This window comes from Eleutherodactylus coqui, chromosome 6 (assembly GCF_035609145.1).
Source record: "Eleutherodactylus coqui strain aEleCoq1 chromosome 6, aEleCoq1.hap1, whole genome shotgun sequence".
In the NCBI taxonomy this organism is placed as follows: Eukaryota; Metazoa; Chordata; class Amphibia; order Anura; family Eleutherodactylidae; genus Eleutherodactylus; species Eleutherodactylus coqui.
Genome location: NC_089842.1, coordinates 219,386,927 through 219,404,661, shown reverse-complemented (window position 1 = coordinate 219,404,661; position 17,735 = coordinate 219,386,927). Strand labels below are relative to the sequence as shown.

Genomic DNA, 17,735 nt, shown 5'->3' with positions numbered 1-17,735 from the left:
TTTTTTCTTCCTACAGCCAGGGCTTAGGCTATGGCTTTGACAGTAGGCGTTCCTACTGTCAAAGTTGCACCGCACAAAAATCGCGTTTTCATGTGATGCAACAGGGAGGAAGCCATGTGAAGTAACCCATAGGAAAGCATGGGCTTCACATACATGCGATTTGTAGCATTGTAGTAACGGGACTTTGTCGCCCATGTGAAGGAGGACTTAAAGTGGTGGTAGTGGGGGATGCAGTAGGCATGTGGTGGTAGTGGGGGATGCAGTAGGCATGTGGTGGTAGTGGGGGATGCAGTAGGCATGTGTCTATACAGAACTTTGCCGCTGCAGCCAGTGTAAAGATGGGAAAGTAGCGGTGCATATGGCTTAATTATCGGGTCTGAACTTCTCTCCGAATGCTAATTTCCCAACAATCAGGCCCTCTAAAGGGACGAACAATCGGCCAATGAACTTGTGAATGCTCATCACTGATCACGCGGTTTCAACAAGCATTCACTAGTTTGGCAATTGATCTCCCCATGTTAAAAGGGAATTGTACAGCCTGCTTATGGGTACGGACGATTATACTAGCTATCATTCGCCCCCGTAATCATCATTGTCGGCAGCGTATCTTCCTGTGTAAACAGGGAGGATGTGCTGCTAATAGCGATGAAACAATCATTTGTTCTTCATACATCCTGTACCGGCCTGCATGAAGGTCAAATGAGCACCTAAATTGTTGATGGACTCAAGCCATGTGATAAATGGATGGGATGTTAGACCAGCACATGCACAGTAATCGCTAAGGGGGATTTCACATCTGCGCTCGGGATCCTCTTTCGTGATCCCTTCGGGGAGCAGGAAAGGGAAATCCCCACGGTCGAACGGTTCCTTCTCTGGATGAAACCCGAACAGCCTTGAGCAGACCCCATTACAGTCAATGAGGTTTACTCCCAGCAGCCCGGCTTTTGGACGGAAGTAAGAGCACTGCATGCAGCGCTTTTTCTTCCTGTATTTTCAGCTGGATCTGCAACGGAATCTCCGACTGGTGTTTTGCCGCAGATGTGAAATCGGCGTAAAATCTAGTCAATGGACTTAGGCAGTAATTTTCACCTCGCTGTGTTTTCCAGCCACAGGTCTATGGGTATGACGATCTGCAGATGTTACAGACGAGGTTTCCTCTGGTGAGTGAGACATCAGTGAGTTTGCACAATTCAGATCCTATTAATCGCCTGTGATTAATCTGTGTCTCCTGTCTCCTAGGATTATTACAGCATCCCGTTTCCCACGCCCAGCACTCCACTTACTGGAAGAGACGCCAGTCTGACAAGTAACCCTTATTCTGGTACGTCTGACGCAGGTTCTCCGCAGTCGCATTACATTCAGTTACAGTACAATAAAACATGGATATTTGGAGAACAAGAAAGCAAATAATGGATCTGTTAAAAATGGCGCATTCTGGATTGGTGCTCTTTTAAATGCAATATTAACCTCTTCATGACCACATTACACCTTTTATTACTGACCTCACTAACTGGTATTAAACCTGTACATATATCTTTGTAAGGTGGTGGACTTGCTGACTGACAGCCTGCCTCCTGCTCTAACTGCCAGGAGGTGAAAAACCTCAGATCCTGGCAGCTTAACCCCTTACATGCCACAATCAATGGCAACAACAGTATGTGAGCAGATGACAGGGGGAGGGGGCTCTTTCTGTCATCTATCAGCACCCTGCAGTGCTATCACAAGGTATCAATGGATTACCATGGCATCTGAAGACCTGACTAAGACTTGCTTTTATTGTGCAAAAGTACTAAAAAGGGAAGAAAAAAAAATCTATAAACTCTGTATCGCAGTAATCTTTCTGATCGGATAAAAAAAAAATGACCATGTTATTTTTTTCTGGAAGGTAAACTCCATAAAAACAAAACCCCCAAAAATGGTGGAATTTCTACAACACATATAAACCCCAGAGTGCGGCTATTAAATACTACAACTTGTCCCCAAAAAGAAAATAAGCCAACAAGTTATGGTTCTTGTAATGTAGAGGTGGAAATCGCTTGGTCCTTACGGCACAAAGGGATTAAGGAATTGTCCTATTAGCAGTTCTCCAATATATCTGTACCCATCACCATGTGGGAGCCATTGCAAAGTCATGTTGATTGCCTTACTGTTGCTCCATTTAGGCAGTGATGTTAAACCTCTCTTCTTTGCTTCACCTTAGGTGACCTCTCCAAGTTTGGTCGTGGCGATGCCTCTTCACCAGCCCCAGCAACTACCTTGGCGCAGCCGCAGCAGAACCAGACGCAGGGTCATCATACGACACAGCAAACATTCCTTAACCCTGCCCTGCCGCCCGGATACAGCTACACAAGTCTTCCCTACTACACCGGGGTACCGGGTCTGCCAAGCACGTTCCAGTACGGACCCGCCGTATTCCCAGTGAGTGCGCATTTCCGTTAGTAAACACCCACAAAACGGTTTTGGGGAGGGGGAAGACGGGAAGCTCTGAAAATAGCACCTTAAACACATGACACCTCCACAACCAGCCCCATAGTAGATATCATCTGTCCACCCCCACCCTGCCCCTCTCTTTTGGACAACAAGCCGCTCTGTAAGGGCAGTCGTTGAACTGTCGGACATCGCACGATTTTTCAGCCTTGGATTTGGAATGGATGGAAATACTGACTCCCCCAGGTCCTGACAATTGGAGTTCTGCACCTCTAGATTTAAAGACATCTATTTTTTAGTTTCGCAATAACCGAGGACTATTTTGTTTGTTTTTCTGCGGGTCTGGAAACTTTGGAAGTTGGAGTCTTAAAACACAGCCTTAAAGTTCTTGTCATATTGCCAGTCCTTGCCGACAACATCCAGCAAAAAAAATATATTCTGCCACTTTATCGGTATTACAGACAGATGGGTGGTCACGGGAGTTGTCACTCAACTTTCCCAGACTTCAGAATGGCAAACCTGCCTATTTAGGGATAACCTTTTAATAATTCCAAAAACTTGCCATAAAAAGTGGATGGGAGCTTTAGTGGTGACCTCCAAGAGCCTAATATAAGAAGAGGACGACTCGAGGATTAATATTTACCCAGGATTTTAGGGGGAAATTCCTAGTTTCTGTGTAGATGACTGGATATCCATCCCTTTTAAAGGGTTGTGCCAACATCATGTTATATCCCTATGCACCGGATAAGGTTAGGGCTACATTGTCGCGCCACCAACCAACTCAGTTCTGTCACGCAACTGTTTCCGAGCTGCAGTTTGGGTGTTAACATTCATATTGCAGACAAATCGCGTGTGACTTCCATTGATGTCCATGGTGGAAGTCACGTGCGAGTTGGAACCTCTGTGACTTGTAATGTTAGATCGCAGTACGGCACCACTAGCAATCTGTGAGGCAAACACTGCCTCTCCGTTCTTTGTGTTGTATGACGTGGGTAGTCCTTGCCCAAGGGATAACTTTAGTGATAAGACCTATGGGATCTTGACAAGGGGGGTCCCAAAGGTCCCTCGATGACTGGAATGGTGGCTCATACACTCAATTACTGCTCCATTCATGCTGGGACTTCTGGGATCATTAGGGGCCAGCCAAAGTTATCTCCCTCTTAATTTTTTTTATGTTTGATGTCCAACCCCTTAGTTTTTTGTGTTTTTTGTTTGGCATAGCAGTCATGGGACGCCCCAAAGAGCTGTGTGGGAAATGGGTGTCTGCTCCCCCATATAATTTAGTCTTTCCAGGCTGTGTTAGGGACATGATTTACTTCTCAGACCTCTGCTGCTGCCTGTTATATATTATATACCCTGAGCCGCCGCCTCGTCTCTTCGTCTTGACATTTGCGCTGTTTTTTGTTAAATGTTTTGATAAATTTATGATTTTTCCTTTTTTGCTGATCTGTAAATATCTCGATTCTTAATAAAAGGATTTTCAATAAACTGTGCCAAATCTGCTCTTTCCGAGCCGTCCCTTATTGCTGGTTTGCATGCACCTACATTTTTGGGGATGGGGTGGGGGGGGTTGACCACAAGGTTGCAGCTCGGCTGAGGTTACATGTTCCAGTAGACGTGGTGGGAAATTCTTGCAATCGACATATCCGGTATATCTTATGTAGAGCGCTAGGAGGCTGCTGTGTCTTTGAACCCTTCTTGGATGTCTTAGTGGTGACTTACCTGTAACCGCTGCAGACCCTTCTCCTATATGATGGAGAGCCGCTCCAGGTACGTCCTAGCATACTCCGCCTGCCTTCTGTGTGTCTGCCACGGGTCTGGGGCGCTCACTGGTTGTCTGGCCACCCTGGTGTAGGTTGTGTCTCTGCTTTAGTTTGTCTGAGCGCTCTCCTTGCAGTCATGTCATCTCCTTAGGGGTCTCCACCTCACCCCCCCTTCCCTCTTCCCAATTAACAATTTCCTTTTGTACAGCGGGCATGATGACACGCGGGCAAGAATTACCGCTTCACCCCCTCTACTATGCATAGTGTGAACATGGAAATAGCACCTTTGGCACATTGGACAGGGTGATGTGTAACGTGGAGAAGCCATCTCTAGAGAGAGGCCCCAGCTGTGAGCTTTTTTTTTTTATATAGAGGCTACCGAGGCCGTTGGGGTTTTGCTGTAGACAACTTGCGGCTGGAATGAAGTGTACAGAACAGTGAAAGTTTGATTTGCCTGCTTGCTAAATGCCTAATCGGATATCCTGCCTGCAGCGTGTCTGATCTGTCCCTAGGTGTCGCCATTGTCTTTCAGTTAGACAAATCCCTATCAGTGTGTGCGTTACAGGCTCTGTACCCCTCTTGTCTTCCCTTCAGGTGGCGCCTACCACATCAAAACAGCATGGAGTCAATGTCGGAGTCAACACGTCCGCGGGCGCCTTCCAGCAAGCGGCTAGTTACGGGTCCCACGCCTACAACACCGGTAAGGGAATGCTTTCCTGATGGTTCTCATTGCAATGATTGACCCAAAGGAGTTGTCATAGGGGCAGGGATGGATCCAGGTGTAGCCGTGAATGCCATAGTGTCCCCTATTACCCCCTTTCCACCCCTTCCTCACCCCCTTCCTGCTCTTTTGTGCCTCTGTCCTAACTTATCCCTGCAGCAGAGCGTCTGCCCCCGCTGGTGGTCCGAGCAGCAGCAGGTGCCGAGCTGTGTGTGGTCTCATTGAGGGGAGCTGGTAGAAGACGGGAGACCAAAGTATGGACACCAAACCCTGATAATGTATGATGCAGGAACAATGTCTGTGGGGCCTGGGCCCTGACTCGTGGGGCCCCCCTCCCCATGCGAGCGCACTGTACTGTGGAGGTCTTGTTGTGGGTTATGCTTGGGTTGTGATGTCGGTGGATACTCCGGGTCCATTCCGATGCTGAGGGCTGTGTCTGTTCACAGGCTTTGAGGACTTGGGCCAGGTTTCCAGCGTGGGGGATTTCTGTAAGGGTGCATTTAGTGGGGCTTCTGCTGCTCAAAGCAAACCTGCTGCTGCTTGCACCAATGGACCAGGCGCTGGTAAGTGCTCTCTCTGCTTTTGGCTTCATCTCCCTGTTCATCCCTTCTGCTAGTCCCGTCCTTTGGCTGATCCTCACCTGCCCTGCCTTGCCTGTCTCTAACCCCCACCCCTTCATATTTCACATCCTCTTGCTTTTGGCCCCCTCATCTCTTCCTCTTTTTTGCTATGACACCCATCCCAGTCCTTTCTTGTCCTTTTGCTTGAGCTCCTGACACCACTACCCTCCCTTTTGTCCTCTGCCTGGTTAGTGGCCTACCTTACTCGCGCTTTGCCTCTGGCCTCTTGCGGCCCACCTTCCTTAAGGCCCATGTACACCAGCCGATGATCGCTGAAAAATCGCTCATCGGCGATCGTTTTAGTGATAATCGGTGTGTGTAAATGTGCGCCCATCGTGCGTTTTTTTTTTTTTCCTTCGGGCACTGCTGGCTGATCGTTAAATTCAGTCCAACCTAAAAATCGTTGTTCACTCTTATCAGTCATTCTCCATGGGGAGTGCTGATAGCTTTGCCTCTTGCGGCCCGCCTTCCTGACTCGCGCTTTGCCTCTTGCGGCCCGCCTTCCTGACTCGCGCTTTGCCTCTTGCGGCCCGCCTTCCTGACTCGCGCTTTGCCTCTTGCGGCCCGCCTTCCTGACTCGCGCTTTGCCTCTTGCGGCCCGCCTTCCTGACTCGCGCTTTGCCTCTTGCGGCCCGCCTTCCTGACTCGCGCTTTGCCTCTTGCGGCCCGCCTTCCTGACTCGCGCTTTGCCTCTTGCGGCCCGCCTTCCTGACTCGCGCTTTGCCTCTTGCGGCCCGCCTTCCTGACTCGCGCTTTGCCTCTTGCGGCCCGCCTTCCTGACTCGCGCTTTGCCTCTTGCGGCCCGCCTTCCTGACTCGCGCTTTGCCTCTTGCGGCCCGCCTTCCTGACTCGCGCTTTGCCTCTTGCGGCCCGCCTTCCTGACTCGCGCTTTGCCTCTTGCGGCCCGCCTTCCTGACTCGCGCTTTGCCTCTTGCGGCCCGCCTTCCTGACTCGCGCTTTGCCTCTTGCGGCCCGCCTTCCTGACTCGCGCTTTGCCTCTTGCGGCCCGCCTTCCTGACTCGCGCTTTGCCTCTTGCGGCCCGCCTTCCTGACTCGCGCTTTGCCTCTTGCGGACCGCCTTCCTGACTCGCGCTTTGCCTCTTGCGGACCGCCTTCCTCGACTCGCGCTTTGCCTCTTGCGGCCCGCCTTCCTGACTCGCGCTTTGCCTCTTGCGGCCCGCCTTCCTCGACTCGCGCTTTGCCTCTTGCGGCCCGCCTTCCTCGACTCGCGCTTTGCCTCTTGCGGCCCGCCTTCCTCACTCGCGCTTTGCCCCTTTTTTTTTTTTTTTTTTGTGCCATTTTCACCTTGTTCATATGCGATATAACCATATAATGTATAACAGGACACCTTTTCCGATCTCTCCTCGTACAGTCACCCTTGGTTTTGTCTTTCTTTTGATATGACTACATTTCCCAAATATCTAGGCCCCTGGATTTCATGAGCAGCTCTGAGTCTGTTTATCTTGGGCCAGGTTTTAGAAAGGTTTAACAGCCGTGCATGACACAATTCGGGGGTCAGCGTCGATAGATCAGTGTGAATGTCCGAGCTCAGGATGTCTTGTGCTGGTGTAAATCGTCGTCCTGTTTCCACAGGTGTGTCCGTCACCTCCAGTAACACCGGCGTTCCGGATATTTCAGGCTCTGTCTATTCTAAGACGCAGGTAGGTCCTTAGATGTGCGTCAGCTATATGATTGTCCTCCACCAGAGGTCAGCACTAATGGGGGGGGGCGCGTTCTTACACCGGGCTTGAATGCTCACAGCTTGTCGTCTTATTTCAGCAATCTTTTGAGAAGCAGGGTTTCCACACCGGGACCCCGGCCACCTCTTTTAGTTTGCCCTCGGCGCTGGGCAGCGGTGGCCCCATGAACCCAGCCACAGCAGCTGCTTACCCACCGGCTCCATTCATGCACATCCTGGCTCCTCATCAGCAGCCGCACTCCCAGATTCTGCACCATCACCTCCAGCAGGATGCTCAGGTAACAAGTGAAACCCCCGTTCTTCATGATACCCTGCTGCGATGAATCATCCCCTGCACGAATGTACTTTACTGGTGAGAAGAGTATAGTGATCAGTAGTACACACCGGATCACCAGGACATAGTAATATCACTGTATGTACATCACTGGTTAGAGGTCACTATAGTGATCAGTACTACATACCGGATCACCAGGACATAGATCAGTGATATCACTGTATACATTACTGGTGAGGGGTCACCATAGTGATCAGTACTGCACAGCGGATCACCAGGACATAGTAATATCACTGTATGTACATCACTGGTGAGATGTCGTTGTAGTGATCAGTACTTCACACCGGATCACCAGGACATAGTAATATCATTGTATGTACATCACTGGTTAGAGGTCAATATGGTGATCAGTACTTCACACCAGATCACCAGGACATAGAGCAGTGACATCACTGTATACATCACTGGTGAGGGGTTACTATAGTGATCAGTACTTCACACTGGATCACCAGGACACAGTAATATCACTGTATGTACATCACTGGTTAGAAGAGCAAAGACTAGAGTGTTCAGCACTACACCCAGATCACCAGGACAGAGAGAACAGTGATCAATAGTGAGCAGTCACCACAGTTTAGTGATCAGTGCTACATACTAGAACACCAGGACAGAGATATTACTATATATACATCACTGGTGAGGGGCCACCTACAATACAATGATTAGTACTACACACCAGATCACCAGGACATAGAGCAGTGATATTACTGTATATACATCACTGGTTAGAGGTCACTATAGTGATCAGTACTACATACCGGATCACCAGGACATAGAGCAGTGATTTCACTGTATATACATCACTGGTGAGGGGTCACTATAGTGATCAGTACTACACACCAGATCACCAGGACATAGAGCAGTGATATTGCTGCATATACATCACTGGTGAGCGGTCACTATAGTGATCAATACTACACACCGGATCACCAGGAGCTAGAGCAGTGATATCACTGTATATACATCACTGGTGAGGGGGTCACTATAGTGATCAGTACTACACACTGGATCACCAGGAGCTAGAGCAGTGATATCACTGTATATACATCACTGGTGAGGGGTCACTATACTGATTGGTACTACACACCAGATCACCAGGACATAGAGCAGTCATATCACTGTATATACATCACTGGTTAGAGGTCACTATAGTGATCAGTACTACATACCGGATCACCAGGACATAGAGCAGTGATATCGCTGCATATACATCACTGGTGAGGGGTCACTATAGTGATCAGTACTACACACCGGATCACCAGGACATAGAGCAGTGATATCACTGTATATACATCACTGGTGAGGGGTTACTATAGTGATCAGTACTACACACCAGATCACCAGGACATAGAGCAGTGATATCACTGTATATACATCACTGGTGAGAGGTCACTATAGTGATCAGTACTATACACTGGATCACCAGGACATAGATCAGTGATATCACTGTATATACATCACTGGTGAGGGGTCACTATAGTGATCAGTACTATACACCAGATCACCAGGACATAGAGCAGTGATATCACTGTATATACATCACTGGTGAGGGGTCACTATAGTGATCAGTACTATACACCAGATCATAGAGTGATATCACTGTATATACATCACTGGTGAGAGGTCACTATAGTGATCAGTACTATACACTGGATCACCAGGACATAGATCAGTGATATTACTGTATATACATCACTGGTTAGAGGTCACTATAGTGATCAGTACTACACACCGGATCACCAGGACAATAGAGCAGTGATATCACTGTATGTACATCACTGGTGAGAGGTCACTATAGTGATCAGTACTATACACTGGATCACCAGGACATAGATCAGTGATATCACTGTATATACATCACTGGTGAGGGGTCACTATAGTGATCAGTACTACACACCAGATCACCAGGACATAGAGCAGTGATATCACTGTATGTACATCACTGGTGAGAACGCAATAGACTATAGTGATCAGTAGTAAACCCAGGTCACCAGGAAATCTAGATATCACCGTATATACATCACTGGTTGTGCCTATCGGTAATACCATGCATTCATGTGGTACAGTTAACAACATATTATTTTGTAGCTCTGCAGTCAGCAGGACACGTATGTCACACTATCCCGTCCACCATCGCGGGGTTGTTTCCATTTAACCCCTTTCTTTGCTCTAAAAGTCTGTCCCTTTATTTTGCATATCCGGCCACTATGCACCTGCTGTCCTATTTGCAGATTTTGTGTTACCAGCTGCTGCACGATGAACAGGTAAATGTGCCTGGACTCTGTATCCCTGCACATGGGTGGTGGGGGGAGACAGGCTCTGCTTCCATCAATGTGGTGGGAGCATGTAACGTGCACGTCCCCTACAGACAACCCCTCCACTGTGCACCCTCCCATTGCCTCTAGTGTGCCACAGGCTGGTGAAGGATATTAAGGTGCATGAGGCCTCTAAATAGCTCTGTATTCAGATACTTACCTCTCCTCCCACTGTACTGATTCACCCTTCTAGGTCATATCTGGGCGTGCTGGCTGATGGTGTCTGTCTTGTCATCCATGCTGAGGGGTGCAAGCAGAACAGGGAATCTTGGATATTTTCTGACCTTGCATAATGTGTCCTGTATTGTCCTCAAGAGCTGCACTCACAATTCTACCAGATCAGGGTCAGTACAGGATCAGTAATGTATGTACACAGTGACTCCACCAGCAGAATAGTGAGTGCAGCTCTGGAGAATAATACAGGATGTAACTCGGGATCAGTACAGAATAAGTAATGTATGTACACAGTGACTCCACCAGCAGAATAGGGAGTGCAGCTCTGGAGTATATTGGATGTAACTCAGGATCAGTACAGGATCAGTAATGTATGTACACAGTGACTCCACCAGCAGAATAGTGAATGCAGCTGTGGAGTATAATACAGGATGTAACTCGGGATCAGTACAGGATAAGTAATGTAATTTATGTACACAGTGACTCTACCAGCAGAGTAGGGAGTGCAGCTCTGGAGTATATTGGATGTAACTCAGGATCAGTACAGGATAAGTAATGTATGTCCACATTGACTCCTCCGGCAGAATAGTGAGTGCAGCTCTGGTGTATCATACAGGATGTAACTCAGGATCAGTACAGGATAAGTAATGTACGTACACAGTGACTCCACCAGCAGAATAGGGAGTGCAGCTGTGGAGTAGAATACAGGATGTAACTCAGGATCAGTACAGGATAAGTAATGTAATTTATGTACACAGTGACTCTACCAGCAGAGTAGGGAGTGCAGCTCTGGAGTATGATATTGGATGTAACTCAGGATCAGTACAGGATAAGTAATGTATGTCCACATTGACTCCTCCGGCAGAATAGTGAGTGCAGCTCTGGTGTATCATACAGGATGTAACTCAGGATCAGTACACGATAAGTAATGTATGTACACAGTGGCTCCACCAGCAGAATAGGGAGTGCAGCTCTGGAGTATATTGGATGTAACTCAGGATCAGTACAGGATCAGTAATGTATGTACACAGTGACTCCACCAGCAGAATAGTGAGTGCAGCTGTGGAGTATAATACAGGATGTAACTCGGGATCAGTACAGGATAAGTAATGTAATTTATGTACACAGTGACTCTACCAGCAGAGTAGGGAGTGCAGCTCTGGAGTATATTGGATGTAACTCAGGATCAGTACAGGATAAGTAATGTATGTCCACATTGACTCCTCCGGCAGAATAGTGAGTGCAGCTCTGGAGTATAATACAGGATGTTACTCAGGATCAGTACAGGATAAGTAATGTACGTACACAGTGACTCCACCAGCAGAATAGTGAGTGCAGCTGTGGAGTATAATACAGGTTGTTACTCAGAATCAGTACAGGATAAGTAATTTATGTACACAGTGACTCTACCAGTAGAGTAGGGAGTGCAGCTCTGGAGTATGATATTGGATGTAACTCAGGATCAGTACAGGATAAGTAATGTATGTCCACATTGACTCCTCCGGCAGAATAGTGAGTGCAGCTCTGGAGTATAATACGGGATAAGTAATGTACGTAGACAGCTTCTCAGTATCTATAGTGATCTTTTGGTCAGAGGCTTTATTTCTGGGTCCCCTCCTTGCTGCTTGCACCTCACGGCCTCCAGCAGACGGTCAGTCATCCTATCCACCAACAAGGGCGGTCAGCGACTGGACTCACGTCTTCTCTGTTCTCCTCCACAGACTGGCTCCGGGCAGCGAAACCAAGGCGCCTCCATGCCGCAGAAGTCTCAGGCCAGCAAGTCCGCATACAGCAGTTATAGTTGGGGGTCGAACTGAGCTGCAGCTATTACAACAACACCCCCCCCCCCCCAACCGAACCACAGGATCAGCGCACAAAACATCGTGCCCTCCGTAGCCCCTCCATGCTGAGCCTCCGCCTGGCCTCTCCCCTCCCCCTCCCCTCCTTGTATGTAACATAGAATTTGTATTTTCCTTCCACTTTTCTGCAGTCGGATTATAAAACGTTTGCTATTTTACGGGGAGAGGCTGGTCTTATTTTTTTCCCTCCCCTCCTGTTTGTTTTTTTTTTCTCTTCTTTTTAACCTCTTCATGCAGAGGTGAGTGAGGGGAACCAGCGCTGCCGCCTCTGTACCCTAGGAAGGATCGCTATGAATTCTGCATCGTATGAATCATTAGTTGATGTGTTTTTTTGTACTGTGTTCTAAATTTAATGGAATAATGTGTCTTGTATATATAAAAGGAAAACACAGCTGCACGGCCGCCTCCACTCGTTTATTGCACATGGTGGGCTCGGAGCGCTGGAACACGTGGATGTATCTAGCGCAAGCCCCTATCTGCCCTCGGAGCGCTGGAACACATGGATGCTTCTAGCGCATGCGCCGATCTGCCAGCTTTTTTTCTCTAAAGCCTGTGACTTTGTTGGTTCATCACAAGAACATTAAGGTCAGGTAGCTGCTGCACAGCCGAAGGCCAACGCCAGACATAGCGTCTCTGATGCTCTGATTATAGTAAGGGCTGAAGTTGCAATTTCCTGTGAATTTTCAATAGTGTTTTTGGTGTGTGCTACTTGTATGACGCAGTGACTTGCGCCCTCGGGTCACCAGTTGCAGCATGGCCGTGACCAAAGTAGCAGGGTCTTTTTACCCCTTCTTGCCCCAGGGCAGACGTTTTATGCCCTGGCTAGAAAGGGGATCCCATGAATGCACGTAAACGTACAGCCTATGCATTGCACAGGCTCAGAAGCAGCGCCGGCGCCATCTGCTGCAGCTGCCGGCTGTGATTGACAGCCGGCCTCCCGCTGCAACAGCAGGAGTCTGTAAACACTGCTCACTGCTGTTAACCCCTTACATGCAGCAATCAATGTTAATCGTGGTATGTAAAGGATTCAATGGGGAAACGTGTGTGCCCTCAGTCACATCCACCCTCTGCCATGTAAACACGGAGGACTGATCAGTTGCCATGGCAACTAAATGAAACCATGGCATTCAGGTCTGTCATCTCTGTGAGATGTGATAAGGCACTGCAGAACAGTAGTATGCTACAGTGTATTATCAGTGATCACAGGTTGAAGTCTCCTACAGGGGGACACACACAATCTGAAAAAGAAATTAAGAGATAAAGGAGAAAAAAAACTTTGATACCCTTTTCCCTTCTTTGTTTGATTAAAAAAAAACTTTTCCAAATTTAAAACCCCATGTTTGGTATCGTCAGATCAGTAAAGACCCGGACAGTAAACTGAACCCTTCATCCTCCATGGCTATTTTTTTATTTATTTATTCAATTGCTTTTTTGTTTACTTCACCTCCCAAAGCAATAAAAGTAATCCAAAAAGCCGTTATGTACCCCAAAATAGTGCCATGTAAACCACAAGACCTCATTGCTCTGTCCATGGAAAAATAAAGGTTATGGGACTTTACATTCAGTGATGGGGGAAAAAAATGTCAAAAAGGAGAGGGAAAAAAAAGATTATTTTTTTTTTCCTCCTGACTCTCCAAGAAAGCAATTACGTTCTACAATACATTGTCTGTAGCGGTAACTGGGACCAATAAAGACTACCGCTCACCCCGCAAACAACAAGCCCTCATACCGCTGTGTCAGGGGCACTTATGGCTTTGGAAGACTGGAGATGAAAATCCCCCCCCCAAAAAAAAAAATTGTAACGTCCTTAAAACCAACATGGGGTGTCACTAAGGGGTTAAAGTATATTCCCAGCAGTAACGCTGTTAACCTCCATGGAGGAGCAGACGGCCGTACCTGGGTGTGATTGGACACGGGTCTGTTCTACAATCCTAAACGCGTGCGGCAGGAAGTGGCGCGACATTACAGCGCCGGCCGGCGTACAACAATGCACAGATGTCACAATGTGAAGAGGCTTACAGGCCGGGTGTTTACAGTAAGACACAGGGTGCTGAGGGAACAGGCAGACACTGCTGGACGCGGCCGCACGGGGCAACACAAATCGCCTGACCACTGTATTCTGTGAGTCAGTATGATTATTACCGCACCACACGTAGCGGGGTTCATACCACCTTTTCACCACTCTTGAGTACATTTTTTTTTTCGTGGTGATTGGGGTGATGCAATGCTGCCATTTTTTTTAGGGTGTTCAACTGCAAGGTAAATGATGGGTTAATATGACAGTTCAGACTTAAAAAAAAAATTTTAAGTGTTTTTTTTTTTTTTTCAATTAAGCTTTATTGAACTTTTTTAAAAATACATTCTTAGTAGAATGCACTACCTAAGTAATACAGAGACTCAGCCTGTGCCAGCAACCATAGCAATTCACTGTTGGTGCTGATGCATGATAGGAGCCCCTTCCCCTGCTGCAGCTACTAGTGGTTGCGGCATGTAAGGGGTTACACTGCCGGCATCTGAGGTCTCCTCTCACCCCTCCCGGCTGCTCGTAGGCCGCCGCCGCCGCCTACCAGCTGTACCGCAGGTGTAAAGGCGGCTACAGTAAGAAGAACACGATGCAGCAGTGCCGGCTCTCAGGGCCGCGGTCACACGGGGCGGCAATGCTGCAGGTTCGCCGTAGCAACAGCTGCACTGTCTTCTAGGCCGCGTCTACAGCGCCGCGCCAGTGCCGGAGATGATGATACCGGGTTTTTCCTGCATCCGCCTCCATCCGTGCCAGCTGCTCGCAGCTCAAGCGCTTCTGCTGGAGAGTCATGTGACCGCAGCATGCACGTGACTTCCGCCGCCAGACCTCTTCTCCTCAGCTCCACTCTAGCCGCGGCGTTGTGTAAGATTTCAGCCGCACTTAAGCAGCGCTGCTAATTAGAGCCACCTGATTGGCTCTTCGGCACCAAGTGACTACACAGCGTGCAGGCGGATTGCCTTCAGCAGCCGTGTGCACTACACACTACAGTTAAGCAGACGGGGTTAGGGTTTAGGGTTACCTAACCCCAACCCTAAACCTATACCTAACCCTAAACCCCAACCCCGTGCTGCTTAAGTGTAGTGTGTAGTGCACACGGCTGCTGAAGGCAATGCGCGTGCACGCTGTGTAGTCACGTGGTGCCGAAGAGCCAATCAGGTGGCTCTAATCAGCAGCGCTGCTTAACCTAAGCGTAAACTGCTAATATGCTTACTGGCAGACAGAATCGACCATCACCTGGAAGTGACGTCAGAGACTGGCGGATGTTGTGAGGCCGTTTTGGACGTGTGACTGGCGGAAGTGTTGGTGTGCGACTGTCCAGGTCCCACTCGTGGACATGAGCATGTTCGAGCTGTTCCGGAGGTTCTTCCACCCCCCGGGGAGCAGGTGAGCTGGGATAATAGTGTTATTCTATATTACTCCGCTAGCAGAGGAGCTGCACTCATCAGGGTCCCCTCTGCTCTTGCTCTGCAGTCCCCCTTCTCCTTTGCTCTCTGGCTATTGTAGTGTCAGCCGCAGGAATAAGGCGACTCTATTCCGCAGCGGAGCGACGCGACCGCGCAGTCGGCGACCCGCAGGAGGGCTTTTTATAGAATACAGCTTTGGCAGTGACTGGAGTAGAGCAGGCTGGAGTTCCCTTTTAATCGCATCATGTGATCTTCCAGGGATCCGTTCTTCAGCGGGATGACCGAGGACGATGACGACGATGAGGAGGGGGACGACGATTCCTTCTTCCACAATCAGTCCGGCTTTGGTCCGGAGCCGCCATCTTGGCGCCCTCGGCCTCCGTTTCACGACCCTTTCGGCTTTGAAGACGTTTTCAGGGATTTCAATGAACTCTTTGCAGATTTTGGGTCGGTGATTCGCGACGTCCCCCGTAAGTAACAGGCGGCAGGAACGGGTGTAGGTGAGAAGGGTCTCCAGTCACACCCAAAGCTGCATGCTCAGTTCTGCTCCTATTAGTTCTGCCCTTAGTTCTTCCTGCAGGAGGTGAAGCATCCTCAGGCACAATGTGCAGCGCACCCCGGAGCGTCCCGGCTGCAGGGGACTCTATCAGCAAGACTGATTGCAGCTCTGGCTGTGACTGGAGTAAAGCTGCGGTGTAATCTCGTGTATTCCCTTGTGTAGGTCTTCCTGGTGTTGAGCCCCCCGCTCGCAGTCCAGGAGGGTCCAGGACGGGGTCATTGCGAGATTTCATGCTGAAGTATCCAGATTCCCACCTGCCCCGAGAGTCGGTGGAGCGCAGCGCAGGACCCGAGCTGCCAAGATGGCTCCCGAGACAGGTGTGTACTGTGGCTATGATGGGTTCAGCACTAGGTGGCGCTATTTACCACAGCTTATGTTTCTTCACAGCAGGACGACGATGGTGTCGCGGTCCCTCCGGGGGGCGGCAGGGAAGATAAAAGTAAGTGCCTCCGTATCCTGCGTGCCATATCTGCCCAGTACTGAGTGACATTACAGCAGGCCCCCTGCTGGCAGCCCGTGGTGCTGCGCGGGATGGTATTTCGGAGGGTCTCGCTCACTGCACGTTCTGTCTGCGCAGTCTTGGACTCCGAGGTCTCTTCTCGCGGTTTGGATTCTGTCCTGAGACCCGCAGATCCGGCGCCACCATCAGCGTATTTCCGGAGCGTCTCCGTCTCCAGAGTGGCGAGACCTGATGGGGTGAGTTCTCTAATCATACAAGACTTCGCCGCCATTATGGGTGGCGCCATTGTCACACTGTCTGTAATTATCCGGTAGACGGTGGAGGAGAGACGAACAGTAAAGGACAGCGAAGGGAACGTAACGACCACAGTGACGGTGACTAGCGGTGATCAGTCCGGCGGAGCGCCCACCAGTAAGTCCAGCACCTCATGTTAGTTCAGTATATACAGACATCGCCCTCTAGTGACAGGAAAGAACTGATCATTCTCTGTCCCCACTGCTTTACACTCCTCTTGTTCTCTCCTCTAGATGAGGACTCTGCCCCCCTCCGCTTCCCACCAGATCTCTCTGATTCCCGGACGATCCTCAGCCGACTCCTGCAGCGGTGGTTCTCAGAACGATAGTGTTATATGGGGTGTGACCAGAAGGGGTCGCTCTTCATGTACTGAGGGACCTGTGCTACTTCAGGGTGTGGGGTTGGGGGCCAGCCATATACAAGTGGGTGTAAGATTAACCCTTTAGTGTTAATAACATGAAGAATGCGGTGTAGTTTTTCCTTCTGTGCAGACAGCTGAGTGCTGGAGGTTACAGGCCCGAACCCTGCGGCTGCACCAGCGAGACACGTCCTCCGAAGACCATCACCAGGAATCGCCACACCCGGCCTGCTGCTAGCGGTGATGGGGCGCTTAGACTGCACCCGCCACAAAGCAGCAGGCGGCAGCCTCCGTAGTGCAGCCTCAGGCCCAATAGTAGATGGCAGCAAGGAATGAAGAGAAGAAGCTGCAGCTCTCACTGCCACCTGGATGCCATTTTCTGGGGCTTCGCCACCGTTACATCCTGAAGTTACCACTGTCACATGCAGAATATCTAGTGATAACAAGCAATTTTGGGGCAAGAGAAATGTGTGTAAATAAAGAACATAAGTCATGGAACTTGCAGTTATTACATTTATCAGCACCGCACTTGGGGGACAGAATAATGATACGCTGATACTTGGGGGACGGAATAATGACACGCTGATACTTGGGGGACGGGATAATGACACGCTGACACTTGGGGGACAGGATAATGACACGCTAATACTTGGGGGACGGGATAATGACACGCTGATAGTTGGGGGACAGGATAATGACACACTGATACTTGGGGGACAGGATAAT

At 49.3% G+C, this 17,735-nt stretch overlaps 2 protein-coding genes across 15 annotated transcripts in view; both read left to right on the top strand.

Annotated features, from left to right (window-relative positions):
• The window catches only part of UBAP2L (ubiquitin associated protein 2 like), a 36,809-nt gene extending 24,500 nt beyond the window's left edge, over positions 1-12,309 (top strand). For 5 of the 13 annotated variants that reach the window (XM_066608795.1, XM_066608792.1, XM_066608790.1 and 2 more), the window contains exons 22-30: positions 1,107-1,160; positions 1,240-1,321; positions 2,201-2,418; positions 4,785-4,890; positions 5,358-5,474; positions 7,125-7,192; positions 7,311-7,508; positions 9,796-9,828; positions 11,775-12,309. In XM_066608795.1, coding sequence (XP_066464892.1) covers positions 1,107-1,160; positions 1,240-1,321; positions 2,201-2,418; positions 4,785-4,890; positions 5,358-5,474; positions 7,125-7,192; positions 7,311-7,508; positions 9,796-9,828; positions 11,775-11,870 — 972 coding nt within the window. In that variant the 3' untranslated portion in view covers positions 11,871-12,309. The remainder of the gene's footprint in view (positions 1-1,106; positions 1,161-1,239; positions 1,322-2,200; positions 2,419-4,784; positions 4,891-5,357; positions 5,475-7,124; positions 7,193-7,310; positions 7,509-9,795; positions 9,829-11,774) is intronic. The other 8 variants (XM_066608801.1, XM_066608800.1, XM_066608798.1 and 5 more) reach the window with 5 other exon arrangements.
• Positions 12,310-15,091: 2,782 nt separating this feature from the next.
• HAX1 (HCLS1 associated protein X-1) lies at positions 15,092-17,507 on the top strand. Of its 2 annotated transcripts, none has more exons than XM_066608786.1 (7): positions 15,092-15,318; positions 15,597-15,808; positions 16,060-16,214; positions 16,288-16,336; positions 16,475-16,593; positions 16,672-16,768; positions 16,885-17,507. In XM_066608786.1, the coding sequence occupies exons 1-7, from the start codon at positions 15,269-15,271 to the stop codon at positions 16,977-16,979; spliced, it is 777 nt and encodes a 258-aa protein (XP_066464883.1). In that variant the 5' UTR covers positions 15,092-15,268; the 3' UTR covers positions 16,980-17,507. The 2 variants fall into 2 exon arrangements, with proteins under 2 accessions (XP_066464883.1, XP_066464882.1); XM_066608785.1 differs by having other exon boundaries at positions 15,094-15,318; positions 16,285-16,336.
• Positions 17,508-17,735: the final 228 nt, after the last annotated feature.